A 19664-nucleotide genomic window follows, 5' to 3' on the forward strand; every position below is an offset into this window, starting at 1 on the left:
AGCTGGGTTTGGGACTCTGCAAATTACATTTCTCTTTTGCACCCACCCCCAGCACCCTGCCAGGTTCACCGATGTCGGGGCTGGGGGGCACCAGAGGGAGCCTGGGAGGCAGCAGGAGGAAAGAAGAGCCCGCTTGTTGCTGCTGTTCAGGCCGGTGTCAACCCAGTGAAGGGCTCTCTCCCTGACAGCGACCCGTCTCCAGACAACTAGACCGAGTCACTCTGCACCCCCACGGGGGTACCAGCTCCAGCCAGATGGAGCCCTGTCGCGGACGGCTGAACTCCTCCGAGCCCCCGAGGCGTCAACGCCTGCAAGACGCTGCGCTCCTCTGCGCTTCTAGCATCTGAAAGCCCCAGCCTCCTTCCTTCGCTGTCCAGCCCTGGGGGTTACACCTCTGTGCCACACCTGTGTGCCCGTTCTGCTTTTCGGTCCTCTAAAAGGTGTCTAAGCAATTCTCTACATCAGATTCTCTCTGTTAAAGTACCAAGTGCTATTTCTGTTTTTCTCACTAGACCCTGATTAACACATCAACAATGAAACACCTACCACCGAGACATTTACCTTCTAATGAGACTTCCTCAAAGTAACCTCCCTGACCCCCACCTGGGGGCCAGTGTACCCCTCATTTAGACCCCTCCCACTGCAGAAGCTTCCTGACACACAAATACAGAAACTATGGGTCCCTTGAGGTACTTGGAGAGGGTTACAGAGGTCCTTGTATAACACAGAATTGGGCTGGTGTTTGTCCCATTCCTGGGAAGATGTCTCTAAATCCTTGGAGGTTCCCAAATAACAGAAATGTCTTCGTTATCCGTGGCAGGCCCCATGAACCACAGTTGACTTTTGCTGACAAGATGCCTCAGGATCTGAGTGATCAGGGGCTGGTCACACCAGAAAGACGAGCCACGTGATTAGAGGGTTCAGGTTTTGAGACACATGGTATCAGCCTGCCCTCTAGTGGAAGGAGGACTGCAGATGGAGTTTAAGCATGTGGCCAGTGCTTCAATCGATCATGACTGTGTAACGAGACCCCAGTAAGAACTCTGGACTCCAAAGCGGGAGTGAGCATCCCTGGTTGGTAGTTATACGTTGATGTGCTGGGAGAGTCACGCATCTTGAGGACATCGAAGCTTCGTATTTGGGACCCTCCCAGACTTCTCCCTATGCATCTCTTCATTTGACTAGTAAAACTCTAATGGTGAGTGTAGCACTTTCTTGAGTTCTATCAGTCATTCTAGTGAGCTACTGAACCTGAGGGGACAGTGAGAGCCTCTGAATTTGTAGCCATTTGGTTAGAAGTGCATGTGGGCCCAGCCGGCGTGGCTCAGTGGTTGAGCATTGACCTAGGATCCGAGAGATTGCAGTTTGATTCCCGGTCAGGGCACATGCCCGGGTTGCGGGCTTGATCCCCAGCAGGGGGCGTGCAGGAGGCAGCTGATCAATGATTCTCATCACTGGTGTTTCCATCTCTCCCTCTCCCTTCCTCTCTCCGAAATCAATAAAGACATATTTAAAAAAGAAAAGAAGCACATGTGTCCTGGGAACACCTGCCCTTGTGGCTGGTTTCTGAAGTAAGGGTAGCCTCGTGGGGCCTGCGCTCTAACTTGTGAATTCACTAACCCTGGGTAGTTGGTGTCAGAATTGCATTGCAGGGGCTTTCTAATTTTTACAAAGCTGACAGACTATTAGGACTTCAGCTAATTATACTGAATCTACATGCTCAACACATTCTCTAAATGGTTCATCTAATTTCCCACACCCAAAGTCAGGAGGCTTATGTAAGTGGCTTTTAACATATAATATTAATATACAATGATTTGAATCTCTTACATTGATGAAATTAGCTGATTCAATTAAGCAGTGATTGCTGAGAGCAAAAGGGAAATTTAATGCCATTGTTATGTAGCAGTTTCTAGCTCAATCAAATTCAATTTTTCTCTGAAAATCCACAGACCTTAGCCCATTTTAGAGTGAAACCTCCTTTTGATGTCTTGCCTTCTCAAAGGCCTTATGGAGAAGAAATTGGTGGGTTTCTGGGAAAAGCAACACTGGCTCATACATGTGTGAATGGTGGTAAAGGTAAGCAGAGAGGACGGTGACCTGTGTAGTAGGCTTGAGAGACCTCCTTCATCTGCCTGCTCGTCCTGGTGGTTAAGATTTCAATCAATGCATCTTCATCTGTTCCAGTGCCCTAAACAGGAAATCTATTTTTAGAACACTTACAAAACTTAATTTCATGCATTTCAGGGTTTTTTTTTCTGTTCTTGACATTCTTTTTTTTTTTAGTTTATCTTTATTGTTGAAAATATTACAGATGTCCCCTTTAACCCCACTGGTCCCTTCCACCCTTCACCCATCCTACCCCCCATTTCAGTCTTAATATCTTGTTTTATATGAATAAAAAGAACAGTTTTGAACAAATCAACATAAGGTCTTATATGGCTCTAAAGCAGTTTCTAATATTTCATATTTTAGCATTAAACAATATGAATCATGTGGAGTTAGCTGACATCAAGATTTCCCCCCAAATTTCATACTCTAGTGTAAAAATCAATTAAATAATTCTAGGAAGAAAGAGTATAAAGGGAAAAGCCTGTGTCATTCAAGATCAGAAGTGAGCATTTGAACATACCACTATATTTAGGAAGGCTCTGCAATTCTTTGGACTGAGTCCATCTCTACACAGCATGTATCATCCTCTTCATTCAGGGAGATTTTAAAGCCTCAATAATGTATAATGGGCCCGTTGGTTTAGGGACTAGTAACCCTTGCGCCTATATTGAGTCTATACTGAGAACACTGAATCACACTGACACTCCAAGAGAAGCCATTTACACTAGGACTTGAGCAAATAAGACCAATGCAGCATATGGACATAGGCTGGCGTCTGTCTCTCCGTCGCAGATTCCTAGTTGCCCCCATATTTCTCCTTTAAAAATTATTAATTAATTTTAAAATTTTAAATATTTTTTAGAGCAGTTTTAGGTTCACAGCAAAACCGAGTGGACCCAATACATCTTTTAGCTTCCTTGCTTGGTAGTAGAACCTCTAATTTTTAACTTAGCACATAGCTACCCAAATAAATACCGTAGGTCTCAGCCTCCCTTAGAGCTAGGTTTATCCATATAACTACATTCTCATCAATGGAATATACGTGAAGTACCACATACAGTGTCTGATAGTCCTCAAGGATCAGAGGTGAACAGTTTTTTTGTCCCTTACTCTTTTTAGCTTGGATGAAGACATAATTGCTGGACTTAAACTGGATATCTGTTGAACTGGGGTGGTTAGGAGAGGGTGCAGGGGAGGAGTGGGTGTGATGGTTTTAGGTGTCAACTTGGCCAGGCTACAGTCCTCAGTTATTTAACCAAACTAATTAGGTGTTGCTGTGAAGGTGTTTTGTAGATATAACTGAAGTCCATTACCAGTTGACTTTAAGTAAGGGAGATTGTTTTAGATATTTTATGTGGGCCTAATTTAGTCAGTTGAAAGGCCGTATGAGCAGACCTGAGGCTCCCCTGAAAAAGAAAAAATTCTACCTGTGGGTGGCAGCTCCACTTGTGCTAAGAGTTCAAGTCTGCCCTTCAGATTTTAGATTTGCCTAGCCAGCTCCATAATCATGTAGCCAATTCCTTGCAATACATCTCTTAATATATATCTCTTGCCTACTGGTTCTGCCTCTCTGGGGAACCCTGACTGATACAGACAGAATTTTAAAAAGTCAGAGAGATAGACAGGAGCCAGACTGTGCTGGATAATGAAGGTCATGGTAAGGAGTTTAAATTTTAAGTATTCAAATCCATTGGTGATTTATGCAGCTGAATTACATAAAAGATCCTAAAAATAACTTTATAAAAATTATTTTGGCTATTCTGTGTGCATACATTTGAGATGTGCAAAAATGGAGGCAAAGGGACCAATTAGGAGGCTATTGGTATGGTCCAGTCAAGAGATGATGGTGGTTGAACTAGAATATTAGCAACAGATTTTGAAAGATGTGCTCTCGTTTTTGATGACTCTTGGAGTAGAGCTAATGGGCCTGCAGACAGATTTGGGAGCTCTGAAGAGTGAGGGAAAGCAAGGGATCAAAGGTAACCCTAAGTCTTTGGCCTAAGCAATGGGGTTGATGATGGTGCCATTCATTCTGAATGACAGCAAAATAGGGAAATTGACTCCTCAGATTAAACAACAAATAAAATTTGAATGTGACAATGTCCTTTCATCCCAGGATCATGTGGGCTCAAGGTTCTACAGCTGCTTCCCATTTCAGAGTTGTTCTACCAATTGGAGAGCACAGAATCAAAATGACATCCAAATCTAGCACATTTACACTCATATCTTAAGTGTGCACTGGAAGAAAGTCACTATTTTTGATGACATAGTCAAATCCTGGGCAGAAGTGGCTCAGGTAGGGCTCATACCTTCATGGATTTCTTCAGCTGCTTTGCATCAAACACTGCCGGAGGTGTCACGAGGGCTACCATGAGATGCTCAAAGTGGCCAGAGAGATCGCCCTTCAGGTCATCTTTCAGTTTCTGAAATTAAAAAGACCCCAAAAGGTACATGTGATATACCCTTTCTTTTTCTTCCTCTAAGTTGCCTAGTGAAAGATGATCATATGTAACAATACAGATGAAAACATGCCCATCCACAGGGAATAAATGGTCATGGGGAAAATATTTCTACGGATATTAATCTGCAATTTATGATTGCTTCCAAAATGTCCTTCTATTTCATGGAAGGTTTCCTGAAGAAAAGCCAATGAAGGGAGTTTCCACGAGAGCCACAAATAGGAACTGTGTATTCAAACGCATTTCCTAGGTCCTTGATACTCTCAGTGCCGGGACTGGGGTGAGGAAAGAGGGAAGGGAAGACCAGGAACCCTAGAATTCCCACCCAGTTGCAGCGGCAGTTCTCTTCCTGCCTTGCTTCTCAGTGACTGCCAAAGAGCTTCAAAAAGAAGGGGGAAGGGAAGGCAGTGGTTGGTCATTTGTCTCTGGTAAGAGTATAGAACTGGGAAGCATCAAAAGTAATTTCTGGTAACAGAAGCAGGGGGAACCCTACGTGTGGCAACAGGGCAGACATTATATATTGATACTGTGCTTTAATGCTATTTCCATACATTATGTAAGTATGATCCACCATCCCTGCTTGAAGGCAGGGAACATGGTTTTTATTTCCAATATTCAGAGAAGTGTTCGTGAATATTTTTCTTGCTTTTGGTTATTTTTAGCTCTGGAACAGAGGCTGGCAGCCTCCCAGACAGCTATGACAAGGTGGATACCAACCAGCGGCTACCAAGCCCCTGAGGGCAGGGGGCGGGCCATGCTCCTGCATGGAAATTGCATGCAAATAGATGGAATGGAGCCAAATGCCACTAGCTCTGCTTTAATTGCCACAGGGTGTTTCCTCTCTAAATGCTAAATTCCACCACCATCTGTCCTCAAACCGAGACTTTCCAACTGAATCTATTTCACATGCTCCCATTCTATCCCACTGTGAGAAATGGCTGTCACCCTTCACCTCCATCCTTCCTCCATATTTTGCGAATCCTGAAAGGCCAATGGGTCATTCATGTTCCCTATTCATGAGTGTGCTGCTTTGCCTAGAAGCTTGGCAATTCACTGAATTCAACAAAAGTTTACTGGACTCCTGCTCTGTGCTAGGCACTTAAAGGTCAGTTAGCCACAGTCTTTACCACTAGGACATTATGCTCTAATGGGAAAAACAGAAATATTCAAATATGAAATTTCAATATATTAAATATCTGGTAAAGTGTGAAGGTCAAGTATCTGAGAAGGGTGTTTCGGTGGAGTCTGGGACTTGGAGAACCCTTTCAGGAGGTGATGTCTGAGTTGCCTTTGCATGGCCAGGACACTCGATTCTCACCTGGACCCAACAGCCCAACTGGTCTCCGTCACCACTCTTTCCCCTGCACAGCTCATTAGCATGAAAGCTAAAATAATCTTCTGAAGCTGTTAGATCACATTACTCCCTTGTTCGCAAACCCTCAGTGGTTCTCTTTTATCTAAACTCTGTACCAGACCCCAAGGCCCAGCATGTTCTAATCCTCTCTCCAACCTCAACTCTCCCCTCCTCTCCCTCTGACTTTCCACGCTGCCACCATATTGGAACTCTTTCTGTTTCTGAAAATTCCCACCTGGGTTTGCCTCGGGGCTACTGCATTTGCTGCACCTTCTGTCTGAAATGCTCCTCTCTCCAGATCAAGCAGAGCAGAACCCTTGGTATTTAGTCATAGCTGAGTAAGGTAACAACCCCTCACTGACATTTCTTCACCACCGATCTAAAGGAGCCATTCACGGGTCATCCTCTAGCAATCATCCCATTTTAATTCTCTCACAGCAGTTCCCAATATCTGAATTTATTTTATTTACATATTTATTATTTTTCTAATAGAATGGTAGCTCTGTGAAAGAAGAGAGGATCTGCTTTTTATGCCAGTGAACCTCCAATGTCTAGGATCTCTTCTGACTCAGCGTAGTACCCAAGTCCTGACACAGAGTAGTCCATTACTGAACAAATAAAGTGAAGAAAGAGACCCACAAATGTTCCTGTATAGTTCTTAATGTAACTTCCTGTATTTAGTAAATTTCCATTTGCTGAATGAATTAAACCTATAATCACATACACACGTTAAAGTTGAAAGAGAAATGAAAGCTCATCTAAGACAGGATTTATCGGATAGCTGGTCAGGTAATTCTTCGTTGGGGGGCGGGAGCTTTCTTGTGCATTGACGATGTTCAGCAGCATCCCTGACCTGTACCCACCGGAGGCCAGAAACGCCCCTCTCTCCCCCACCAGCTGTGAGATCAAAGTGCCTGGAGACATCGCCAGCTATTCCCTGGAGAGTAAAACCATTCCTGGGTCAGAGCCACCCATCGAAGGCAACCTTCCTTCTTCAACAGGTGAAGAAATTAAGGCCCAGAAAGATCAGATAACGTGCCCAAGGCCATTCAGCCAGCTAAGGGCAAAACCGGGGCGCATGTTCCGGGCTGCCGCCCAGACACGCCGGGCTTCCGCCTACAGCCGGCTTCAGGCAGACCGCGGGCGCCCCGCCCGGGCCACCCTGTGCCAGAGCGGAGCTCCCGGCTGCCACGCTGGCCACGCGCACCTTTCCGGAGGCCGCTTCATAATCCTTCGCAATCCGCTGCCGCTGCGCACTCGATCTCTCGGTCAGGATGCTGATGAGTGTTTTCTCGTCAGTTCCTAAACGCAACGAGAATAATTTCACTCACCATCGACCCAAATATGCTTAATATCTGCCACGAACAAAAGAAAAATGATCAGTGGTCTGAAACAAATACAGGCAGGAAGACACGTTAATTTTTCACTTCCAGGTTACTACCAGGTGGAAATTTTTATTTCTTTGTTTGCTGGACTTTTGGGAAAGGGAATTAACTTTATTTGGATAGTTTCGGGGGAAGAAAACAATCGCTGCCTAAGTATCCCTCTGACGGAGCAGCACAGGAACATACTGTTTTTTGGACCATGTGTTTTCACCCGTATGAGGTTCAGTTACTATCTTGTCTTTTCTTATCTCCTCCATACTTGGTAGCAAAATCTTCTTTCCTCTAACAGAGAGGAACTCGCATTTATTGAGAACCTACCATGTACTTGGCACCTTTTAATTACTGTCATATTTCATATTCACAGGGGCCCTGGGCGGCAGGTATGATTAAGCTGTCCTAAAGGCGAAGGCACTAGCCCTGGCCGGGCAGCTCAGTCGGTCAGAGTGTCGTCCCGCTATGCCAAGGTTTGGGGTTCGATCTCTGGTCAGGGCACATAAAAGAAGCAACCAGTGAATGCATAAATACGTGGAACAACAAAGGGATGTTTCTCTCCCTCTCTCTAAAATCAATCAATTTAAAAAAGAAAGGAAAAAAAGATGAAGACACTAACACTTGGAAAACTTGCCTCACTTGCTAAAGTCATACAGCTTTTAAGTGGTGCAGCAGGAATTTGAACCCAAATCTCTGACTCCAAAACCTCTCTCTCTGGTTCCTACCTCTCTCAGGCATTCCACGTCTATATACTTAGCCACCTGAGTAAAGAATAACATCAGGCCAGGGCTGATGTTGGCCTTCCAAAAATGACCTCAAGATCACTAGTTTCTTGATAATTATAGCATTAAGATAATGTGGGAGTCGTGTTAGCCTCCGTCGCGGGAGAGGAACGCACCTGCATGCGTTGGGCCTGCATGACAAGAACAGTATAAGAGAGCAACTGGAATGTTGGACTCAGCTTCTCTGTGTGGAGGTGACTCACACACACCTCGGCTATGCATTCCCTTGGCAATCAACGGTACACACTCTCCATCACTGATGGGACCAAGGAACTGGGTACTTGGTTAGCTACTAAGCCTTCCATTGAAAGGCGCTGCCCACTGTATCTGTGGTCTTGTGTTCGCCTCTAAAGTTAAGACAACACAGACTTAGATTCAAGCTGTGAGTCTGATTATTAACTGGGACCTGTAAGGGCATCTGTGTTGGTACGTGACCAGACATGTCCACCTGCATGTGAAACTCAGCATGCCCCCGGCTGAGTTCGTTTTACTTCCTCTCTGGCTTCCCTTTCATTCTGTTCCCTCATCAGCGACACTATGGATGGAGTCATCCAACCAAGACCCCCGGAGTCATCCCACACTCCTCTCTCCTCTCTGCTCCCTGCACAGTAGCAGTCACCTGCACCTCTCAGATCTGCCCTCTCCCCTGCCTGTGGCTCACCACGTGTTACCCAGGAACTTCAGCAGCCTCCTAGCCTGACCCCCTTATAACTCATACCATCTATCGCTGCCTAACTAAAGCTTTAAAACATGCACCTGTTCATACTGATTCTTGGCTGAAATCGTAATGGCCCTCGTTAACCTTCAGGATGAAGGCTACACCCCTTTGCTCGTACACAGGTCACTGGGATCTAGCTCAGATGCTCTGTGGAGCGGCTTCAGGATGTGCCTACGCAGGAGGACCACAGCTACTGCCAGTGGGTACTGACTTACAGCCACGAGAGGCTGGCATGCCCATGAGCTCCCCTGTGAGAATTCTGGTTTCCCCAGGGAGCAACAATCTTGATCGTTGGTGCAGCAGGAACCTAACCCAAACCTCTGACTCCAAAACATGTCCCTCTCTGGTCCATCTCTCTCTCAAGCATTTCAGATCCACAAACTTGCAATAAAATGTACCATAACCAATGTTGGAAGAAAACCACAGATTGGAAGAAGATATTTTCATGGCCTGTGATTTTTAAAAACTTTAATATCCAGTATTTATAACAAAAATCCTTGCCAACTATGAAGAAGACGATCCAACTAAAAACTGGATAGAAGATATGACAAAATCAATCTTGGAAGGAGGGAGCAAATAAACAAGAAATGGCGCTTCACTGACTCAGCCGTGGGATGTGGAGAAGAAAGGAAATGCGTGCAGAATGCGGTACCATTTTAGTCCCACGCAGTTGGAAAACTGAATAATACGTGACCTTGGCAAGTATTGGTGAAAATACGGAGCAGGAGGAAATCTCCCGTATTCCTGCTGGGAATGCTAACTTGTATGTTCATTTCAGAGAGCAGTTGGCCAAATGTTTAATGTGAAGATAAATGCCTTGAACCCAGAAATTCCTATTGTTTTATTCTAGATAAATGCTAGCAAGTGTGCACGCGAGACATAAGCAGGAATATTCAATGCGGTATTTTTATATTGTAATAGAAAAGAATTGTAGGCAACTTAAACATTCCATCAATATTCCCATCTGATGACATAGCAGTTCAATAGGCTGCTATGCAGTTAAAATTAATGAACTAGAGCTAAATATATCTACAGGGATAAATCTCAAAAACATAATGTTAAGGGATAAAAAGCTGCAGAAGAATGTATGCAGCATGATTTCAATTTATACTGTTTGAGAGCAAAACAGTACGTACATACATGTGCAGTTACGAAATTACAAGATTCCTGGGGATAAACTAGTTTAGGATAGTGTTTCTCTCCAGGGAATGAGATCCTGGAAGAACTGGCCATATCTGTGACAGCTTATAATGATGATGATAATTATTGTTTTTGGTAGCAGTGATGGTGATGGTAGTGTTTAATATTAAGGAAATACGACATGATTTAAGATTTAATAAAACTGGGTTCCGTATACTTTTCTCAGTGTTTCACAATTTTAAGTCCCTTACAATTTCTCTAATTAAGGAAGCCAACTTGGGCAAACTGAACCATTTCACCTTTAGACAGTAAAAGATGATCTAATTTGCATCAACATTAAGAAAAGAATGAAATGCCCAGCTGGGCATGGCTCAGAGGTTGAGCGTAGACCTGGGATTCAGGCGATCGGGTTCGATTCCCGGTCAGGGCACAGGCCCGGGTTGCGGGCTCCACCCCCAGCAGGGGGCGCGCAGGAGGCAGCCGGTCAGTGACTCTCATCAGTGATGTTTCTCTCTCTCTCCCCCTCTCCTTTCCTCTCTCTGAAATCAATAAAGATATATTTTAAAAAAATAAATAAATAAAGGAAAGATAAAGCATGACTCACCAAGCCCTCGGATGGCCTTCTGAATCGCTTCCGCATCCGCTGATGGGCTGAAGCCTGGATAGTCACGCACTGTCCCGCGGGGTCCCACCTGGAAGGAAGGATCTGAGAGTCCCACTAGTTCAAAATGACATCTTTGTTTATATGCCATCTGCATATTCCCGTGCGTGTGTGTGTGTGCGCGCGCGTGTGTGTGAGAAACATAGCACTCCCAGAATCTGCACCCCTTCCTCTCCCCTCAGGAGAGGTGCACGCAACATGACCTCTACCGCACGCACTATGGGCTGTCCTTTTTCTCTCTTGTGTAACAAGCTAGAAGTATAAATTCTATTAACCCTGGTAGCTCTGAAGAATATTGGCTTTAAAGTGGCATCTGCGTTGAAGCAAAGAGCAAGTGGGGATGTCTTCCATCCTTTGTTTTTAAGAGAATTCACAGCCCCTCACTGCGCCTCCGCAGAAGCAGCTGAGGGCCACAGGCCCACGCCGTCTAACTAATGCTGACCGCTGCCCTCGGGGAGCCCTGCGCCGAAGGGTCCCTGTGGGAAAACCCCGCTAGGACTGCCTGTCGGGAGCTTTGTTTAATCGGTGTGCAACTGTGGCTGATAAATTCTCTTCGGAAAAGTCACTGACAGGGATCTTCAGGAACAGCATGGAAACGAAAACTGCCACGGTACTGATTTTAAACACATGCATTAGAGACGTGTCAGTAAGCTGTGAAAGGCCATCCTGCAGAAAGAAGAAGATACCTTAAAACTGCTTAAGAGGCTACAGAACAGCCACAAGACACTGAGAGAAATCCAAGTAAACATGCACTTATAGGGCATTTTCTAACTCTTGGAATAAAAAACCTCTCTTTACAGTAATAATGTTTTTTTCCCCCCGAACTGATTTTCCTACCCTGTTACTGAGTAATAGTGGCCCTGTTATTCTGTGTTACTATGGCTTCATTTAGGCTCTCCTGGAGTGTTCAATATTTTCATGAAAGGACATTATCTGTCACATCAAAGTGACAGAGAATTAATGTTCTGGCACAGTAAAAAATGACAGTCTGTTGATTTACTAGATTAGATTGAACAATCTGGGTCAATACAATCAACCATCATAATCTTAGAGTATCCAAAATAAAGAGTTTTTGATTCTAAAAAAGTAATTAATATGAGTCAGGAACTAGATGGGCAAGTGCCTGATCTAAAGGCACCGTAAGAAGTCAGTCACTTCAACATAACCATGGGAGAATTCTCCTCCAGGGCTTAAGAAATATATTATGGATTCACAGAGCCAACCAACTTCATTTCAATTCTATCCATCTGTGAACTTTTCAGTTTATGTGTCCGCCCTCCAAGTGTAGCATTCTAGAGGGACCACCCCAATATTACAGCGTTTGGGTGCCTCATGCCCAGCGCGGTACCAGGCATTTGATATACATTAACTATAGCCTGTATCACAGTCCTGACCAGTGAGTAAAGTACACATTTCGCGTACAAGACACCAAGATGTAAGAAGGCTGGAGAAGTGCTCAAGTCCACATGACTAGGTAAGCAGCGGCACTTAAATTGGAATGTGGTCATGCCCACTGCACCCTTTCCTGGTGTTTCTTGAAATCTGGCCTCTGAACCACCTGGAGTGATTGTTTAAAATGCAGCCGACCGGGCCCTGTCATGGACACACTGAATCGTACTCCTTAGAAAGGAGGCGTTAAGGTGGACATGGCACATTTAAGAAGCTCCCCACGTGGTTCTGGGCCATGCAGATAAACACAGTTGCTTCTGAACACAAAAAGACCAAGTAGGAGCCCATTCTAATTATCTCATGAATGATGAAAACTCAGGGTTTCCAGTCTAGCTGTGTCCTTACACTGCCCTGTACAACCTACACATCAAAACACGCTGAAATTCCAATGTGCAAAATTAGAGAAGAATGAAGTTCCCAATCTGTTATGCAACTTGATACCCAGTAAAATTTAAGTGGGAGGGAACTATTCATTTAATTAAACAAAAAAACTAAACAACACCACACACACATCCCCCAGATTGAAAAAATGCACTGGCACTCTGAAGTAGAATCTTAGTGATTTCAAACTGTTTTAGTTATTTGAATGAGCAGTATAGTTTATTTGATAGATTTGGTGGCCCAGAACATTCAGAAATATTTATATGACTTACGAAAAAATCTTACAGTAAAAGTAATAGAATCTTTTAAGTTAATACATGCCAGGCAGTGAACAAAGCACTTTGTAGACAACTTATTTAACTCTTACAATGGCCTTAATAAGATTTTATTATTTCCATTTTAAAGTGGAAGAAACTCAATCTTGGAGAAATTATTTGCTTAACATAACTCTGCTACTAAGGATGGCTTCAAAATTTGAACCCACCTCCTTGTGCTCTACACCGCATCACAGTGCCTCACAGGACTCCACACAGTGGTTCTTAAAGCGTGGTTCCTGGATCAGCAAGTAGCCTCAGCCTCGGCCTCAGCCTCACTGGGGACTTGTTAACAGTGCAAATTATCGGGCCCCACCCCAGTCTTAGAAATCAATAGCTCTGAGGCTGAGACTTGGGACTCGCGTTTTTAACAAAGTCCTCCAGATGATTCTAATGCACTCTAAAGTTTAAAAACCACGGCTCTATTTAGTCTCAGCTGCCCAGGAAACCAAAGCATAAATGAGCAAACAAGTCCTAGATTCTTTTATGGGCGTGGAAGAATTTGAGGGTGAGCTCATTGTTTCAGGAATGTTGGCGCTTTTGCCGCCAAACAAAACTATCTGCCTTGCCTGCTTCACTGCAGGCTTAATTCCTTGACACTTAAATTACTAACCGATATTTGACTTCGTTTATTTCCACTAATTCAACTACCCTAACGAAGTGTCAGTGCTAGAGTAGGACACTGCATGAATACTTGTCTTTTTTTTTTTTTTTTTAAATCATGTTTAACCAGATTTCCACCCACATTCCTTAAACATATTTAGTTGCATTCCTTTTTTCAACTTGACCTTCAGATGCCCCAAAAGAAAAAATGAACCTGAAACCAGTGGAAAAGAAAGAAAAGCGAGCAGTGTGTAAATAAAGGGGGAAATAACACGAGCTCTTTACATTAGTAACAACTGCTGCTGTTACTATGAGCTGAGTACTGTGCTAACCATGTTTCCAGCATTAGCTCATTCAATCCTCACAATGAACTTATAAGGCCGATATAATAACTTCTATTCACAGACGGGAATGAAACTGATGCTTAAGTAACTTGCCCAAGTTCACAGCCAGCAAGTGATCGGTCTCATCAGTCTTTGCTGTAATTAGTAGGCTAGGCTGCGTCTTATTAGAACAATCTTCTTCATGCCAATATAATTTTCCCTGACCGTCTAAAACTGTCCTTTGGAGGTCGGACATGGCACATGAGGCATTGAAGCCACTGATGTTGGGGATTTGTCTGTTGCAACCCCTGAGAGAGGCTGGTGTGTTTTGACTCAAGAAAGCCAACAGTAGCTATTTCTTCATGCAAAGTGCACTGGGTTTGCAAGAAGTTAAACATTAGCATTTAGAAGAATGGGTGAAAGAGAAAAACACAAGGTGCCCATCCTGTTGACAAGAAACATAATTTAAAGCCAAATGCTCCAGAGCAAGAAGAGCAGCTGCTGCAGGTACGTTGAAGGTGAGGCGAAGCTGAATCACTCCTCCCTTCATAAAGCCCTGTAAAGGTCATGCCCAAAGGCTGAGCTTTCAAATCACTGCCTCATGGAAACCTCCAGGACCCAGGGACTCTCGAGGAGCCAGGGAGAAATGGTCATTCTCTGCTCAGTGTCAGAACAGTCTGGCCATGAAGGCTTAGGCTTGTGACAAAAGAGAAAATGGAGTAGGCTAAAAAAACAAAGCAATCGAAACTTGGAAAATGTAAGACTTCTCTTTCGACTTTTCAAGTAAAAGGTGATTTTCAAAACCAAAGAAATTATACCATGAAAGGCCCTGAAATGAAATATGGGCAAGTGAGGCAGGTGTTATGGGTTGAACTGTAGTGAGGCAGGTGTTATGGGTTGAACTGTAGTGAGGCAGGTGTTATGGGTTGATTTGTAGTGAGGCAGGTGTTATGGGTGAACTGTGTCACCCCCCAAAAAGATATGCTGAAGTCCTAATCCCCAGAACCTCAGAATGGGACCTATCTGGATATCAGGTCATTGCTGATGATCAGGTAAGATGAGGCCATAAGATGATCAGGGTGGGCCCCTGATCTAATTGGTGTCCTCAGAAGCCAGCCGTGTGAAGACAGATACCCACAGGGAGGATGTGACGTGATGACGAAGGAATGAAGGCAAGGCCTGGAGCTGCTAAGAACACCAAAGACTGCGAGCAAACCACCAGAAGCCGGGGCTCCCCTACAGGTTTCAGGGGGAGCATGGCCCTACCGACTCCACGATTTCAGACTTCTAGCCTCCAGAACTGTGAGACAATAAATTTCTCTTTTTTAAAACCATCCAGTTTGTGGCACTTTGTGACGACAGCCTCAGAAAATGTCAGAGAAAAGGATTGGTAGCCAGAAGGTTGTGCAGGGCAAATACCAGGGGCCTTATCTTCTCCCGGAGGCCGCAGGCCCGCAGTGCTCACTGCAAACAGAGGGCTCCCCATGGCCACCACCACTGCCACCACCGGTCGCTCTCCACCCAGGCAGCAGCCTGGGGGACGCCTGACAGAAGCGAGGCTGACACGGCTTCGCTATGCCAGCAATGCGTCTAGAGGTCTAAGGACATGTCTGCACTTCACCTTGCACTCAAAGGGGAAAATATCCACACTCACAGCTTTTCTTGTTCTGACTTCACCAGGACAGTCACAGAGCAGGAGCACTGGAATGTGACCACAGAGGCCAGGGCTGGGCTGGAGCAGATAGATAAATGTGACTCAGTTCTCTGGGAGGCCAGCTGACACACGTGGAACTCTTTCTGATCTTAATGCCTCTGTGTGTGCCGTTTCCCCCACCTGGAGTGTTTTTCTACCTTCGGTTCCCTGCATACAGGTCATCTCCGAGGACCTGGCCACCAGCCCTGGCCACTTGACCCGAGTGGGTCCACTCCTGTTATTCTCCATCCCAGCAGCCTCCCCTCGCAGGGCACTCAGCATTCGGTAACATCCCTCACTGTTTAGACCTGTGTCTCCACCTCCTCTAAATAGAGTTCCAGAGGGCAGAGACCTTTTGTTTAAAATATATCCAGCTCCTAGTCCAGAGCTTACCCTCCAGATAGGGGCTTAATAACTGTGAATAAGTTTTGCTGGAAGCAGATGGAAACAGACAATGACATCCCAAGGTATAGGATTTCTCCAAGGTCTACACTAGATGATGGCCTGATGAAGTTGCTTCTTTCAAATATCCACAGTCCAGAGATCAGAGTGATCGTTGTATCCTGGGAGATCTTGGAGGGAACATTTCAGCGACCACTTTCAGCACCACAGGCTACGCCAGGTCTAAGATGGTTCCAGAAGCTGGGATGGACGTGTGGTGCACTAGGGATTTTTCCAGTGACTCTATTATCTCTCCAAGCTCTCAGGGTTACCCTGAAAGGCAGCAAACCCAGCTCTCTGGGTTGAGCTTGAAGCACTGGGTCCCCAGAAAGACACTATCAACACAAACTTTTTAGAATAACTTTCATCATTTGTTTGAAATAGATTACAGTTTTATTCCTCTTCTTTCAAGTTATCTAGCATCAGTATCTAAAGATTATATTTTTGTACCACAATCAAAGTCAGGTGCTTAAGAGTTCTGGGCCAAAGTCTCCTCTGAAGAAGAACATGCCTATTCTGGCCACGTCCACAGCTCTGTGCTTATCTAGCTCATCCCCTGGGGGAGACACCTGCTCCAAGGGACCTGCACTCCAACTGTGGAAGGTACAGGGGACTTGGCTCAATGAAGTGGGAAATCTGGCATCACCCACATCATCGTGAGTCCTTGACGAGAATGGTGGCTGGCATGGCAGGATTTGGGGAGTGCTGTGGGGACACCCATTCTCTTCCCACTTCGCTTCTATGGGATGGAAATCCACCTGTGAGGGACTGAGATCAGGGACATTTACTGTTTGTAACAGTAATGTTCTGGGGAGAAGATTTCTTGTATCGTTGGCCAGGGTCATTAATGCCCACATGACATGATAGCAAAATGCATTATTTCATGGGTTTTGTATGCTTGTGTTTGGGAAGTGACAATCCTGACAATAAGTTGCTACAGATTTAAGAACGCTCCCTAATGTAAAGTAAACCTGGATAATAGAAACTCCTCGAACAGTCCATGCAAAGGCCACTGCGACTATTGGGATTCTTTGTGGCCCTCGGAGGATCCTGATGTAACAACAAAAGGGAACCATACCGCCTCCTCAAACCTCCTTGGCTGCCTCCTACCACTTCATGGGAGTTTTCTTGTTGCTCCTCAAACATACCCTGCCATCTGCCTCAGAGCTTCTCACCTGCTGATCCCTCTGCCTGGATGTTGTTCCCTACGCTATTCTCCCAGCTCACCCCTCACTCCACATCGACTTCTGCTCACATAGCAGAAAAAACACTCCCATCGCTCTCATGATCTACCTCTGCTTTTTTCCAGGCTACTTAAAACTGGCTTTATATATTATACATTTATTTCTTTGCTATTATCAGACTTCCAAAATAAAATCAGAGGCATGTAAGCTCTGTGCTTTTTTTATATTATTTCTCTTTCCCTGCTGTATCCCCAGAGCCTAAAACAGTATTTGGCACATAGGAGATGTTTAGTAGATATTTGTTAAATGAATAAGAGAATAAAAATGCTTTTTTGTTCTGGGTCTTTCTTTGATAATTCTCAAATGCAGACTTTTTAAAGCTCCATGCTGCATGTCAAACATCTGACAAATGCATTCTCCGCCTTTTCTCAATCCTGCTGAGTGGCTGTCACCACTCCTAGGTAAACATGCCTCTAGAAACTGGGGGAGGTATTTAATCAAACACAGAGTTGAAAGTGAAAAGAGCAAAGGTATGATAACAGAGGAAGGAGCAGACTTGAAGAATCTTTGCTCCTTTTGTTATCAGTGGGGTGCTCTCTGTGTTCCCATCTGTTGCCTGCGGAAGTGGGCTTCTTGGGGTGCCATGGGGAAAAGGATTTCCTGAAGCCCCCACGGGAGGATGAGGTATCATAGAAAGCTTTACTTCTGTGGAATTAAACCCCTGAGAGTCCAAGGTCCCATCTCCCTCTGTCCCACTGTGGAAAAAGTCCCATTTTGTCTTCAGCAGAGCTAGGATCAAAGCCACTGCTCAGGGCCTCCATTCCGTATTTGCACAGTCCAGTCCAGCATCCTTCTAGCTTAGCTTGTGTCCCAGCTGCTGTCCATTGAGTGTGGGGTCCACATGGCCACGGGCCATGTGGCTTCTAGGGCCACATGGCTATGGAGGGAGCAGGGGCGAGTGCAAGGAAGCAGAAGCAAAGCCAGAGGAACAAGAGCAAGACAATCCCTTTGTCTGGGATTACGCATTCCCAGATTTTCCCAGGCTTGCACTGGGGGCCACCCTCCTAGCCAATGATCTTTGTTCCCAGGTTAGACTGACAGGCAAACACCTCCCCTGTATCATCCAATTTCACTAAGCATGTGTCCATTTCTCCCTTTGTTGGACCCCTTCCCCCAGTGATTTGCAGGGAATGAGCGTGAAGTTGCAGCTTCCTGGTGAAGCTGCCCAGATGGCCATACTTATTCCTGGCATCCCCTTTGCTCCTTTCCTATTATTAGTATCAGCTAGCTAGTTATAACGGTAACATTTTGACTTATTTTTTAGTTCATCTGAGACTTCTCATTGTTCAGGACTCTAAAATATTACTCATTGTTCAGGACTTTAAAATATTTTTCTAACTGCTTGACTGCTTTGCATCCACCAAAAAATAGACTTTTAAGAGAATCAAATCATACCTTTTCCCTTTCATCTTCCTTGCCCTCAATGTAAAACTTTTTCTTTTCCTCTCTGCATCTGATTTGCCAGGCTTCTTCAAAGGCTACTCATTAGGTTGTCAAATTATACTTTTCATTATGATTAAATATGAAAGAGGGACCATCACTCTTAGGTGATTGAGCTTGGGTCAGGGAGTGGCAAAGAACAGCTCTTTAATGTTAATTCCATTCATTCCCTGGAAGACTCTCCCCGCTCACTCAGCTCACACAGGATTCTCTCCAGGCTTTGTCCTGAAACAAAGCTCTCATGTTTTGATTTGAAACCCAGGTCTAACCTGTTTTTCATTAACTTCCTGCAGAGAGCCATCTGTGTAACTGTCTCAGTGCCAATATTTACCTAAAGAAGCTTTGGGAAACATGGTTTAAAACACACCAGAGAGGAAGTTGCAGTCTTGTTGAAGAACACTTCATCAGTATATATCAGCGAGTTTCAACTTTTTCATCTCATGGTACACATAAGCTAATTACCAAAATTCTGCAGCACACCCCAAAATATTTTATTTTTTTGCCAATCTGACAAAAAAAAGTATAATTTTGATTCATTCACACTGGATGGTTATAGTTGTGTTGGCTGTTGTCATTTTTTTATTTGACAATCTAAGGGAAAAGAGGTCAGTGCCCCTGACTAGTCAGGTATTGTATGTTTTAAAAATTCTTGCGGCACACGGGTTGAAAATCACTGGTGTATACTGCTCTGCTTGAGATGAGAAAAGTCTTCTTCAATTAAAACAGAAAGCCAGATCGTCCAGCCCTGAGATGTGACAGACAGGAAGGAGACCAGAGTAGAAATTCAGCGTATCAACATGGGTATAACGCAGGTGTTCTCTCCACACGTATTAAATCTGCATGGCCAGGAAGAGCAAATACACCAGGAAATTAAGGCCTAATGGGATGTCCCCACCAAAGCAACAGCTATGAAACTAGACAAGGCTCTCACAGACTCGTCCTACCCAATACCAAGAGCAACCAAATGCCCAGGGCTGGTGGCATCCATGGGACAGAGTTTGAAAGGCATTACCTGCCCACAATCCTCTCATACTAGCACATCGCATCTGTCCCCGGAGCCTTACCGCTGTGGTTCCCCTGGGCTACACAGCAGAAATGGGTGTGTCGTCAGGTGTCCACTTGCACCAATCTTGTTCCCAGGGAAAGGGGAAGGGTCAGGTGGGGAAGGGAAGCT

General features: G+C 44.8%; 1 protein-coding gene across 3 annotated transcripts in view; it reads right to left on the bottom strand.

The window, feature by feature from the left end:
- ANXA3 (annexin A3) overlaps positions 1-19664 on the bottom strand; it is a 49677-nt gene that overhangs the window by 22032 nt on the left and 7981 nt on the right. For all 3 annotated transcript variants that reach the window (XM_087826776.1, XM_016213118.2, XM_016213117.2), the window contains 4 exons: positions 10546-10633; positions 7133-7227; positions 4422-4535; positions 2101-2191 (listed from right to left, as the gene is read on the bottom strand). In XM_087826776.1, the coding sequence (XP_087682902.1) occupies positions 2101-2191; positions 4422-4535; positions 7133-7227; positions 10546-10633 (388 nt within the window). The remainder of the gene's footprint in view (positions 1-2100; positions 2192-4421; positions 4536-7132; positions 7228-10545; positions 10634-19664) is intronic.

Source organism: Miniopterus natalensis, chromosome 1 (assembly GCF_054644295.1).
Source record: "Miniopterus natalensis isolate mMinNat1 chromosome 1, mMinNat1.hap1, whole genome shotgun sequence".
In the NCBI taxonomy this organism is placed as follows: domain Eukaryota; kingdom Metazoa; phylum Chordata; class Mammalia; order Chiroptera; family Miniopteridae; genus Miniopterus; species Miniopterus natalensis.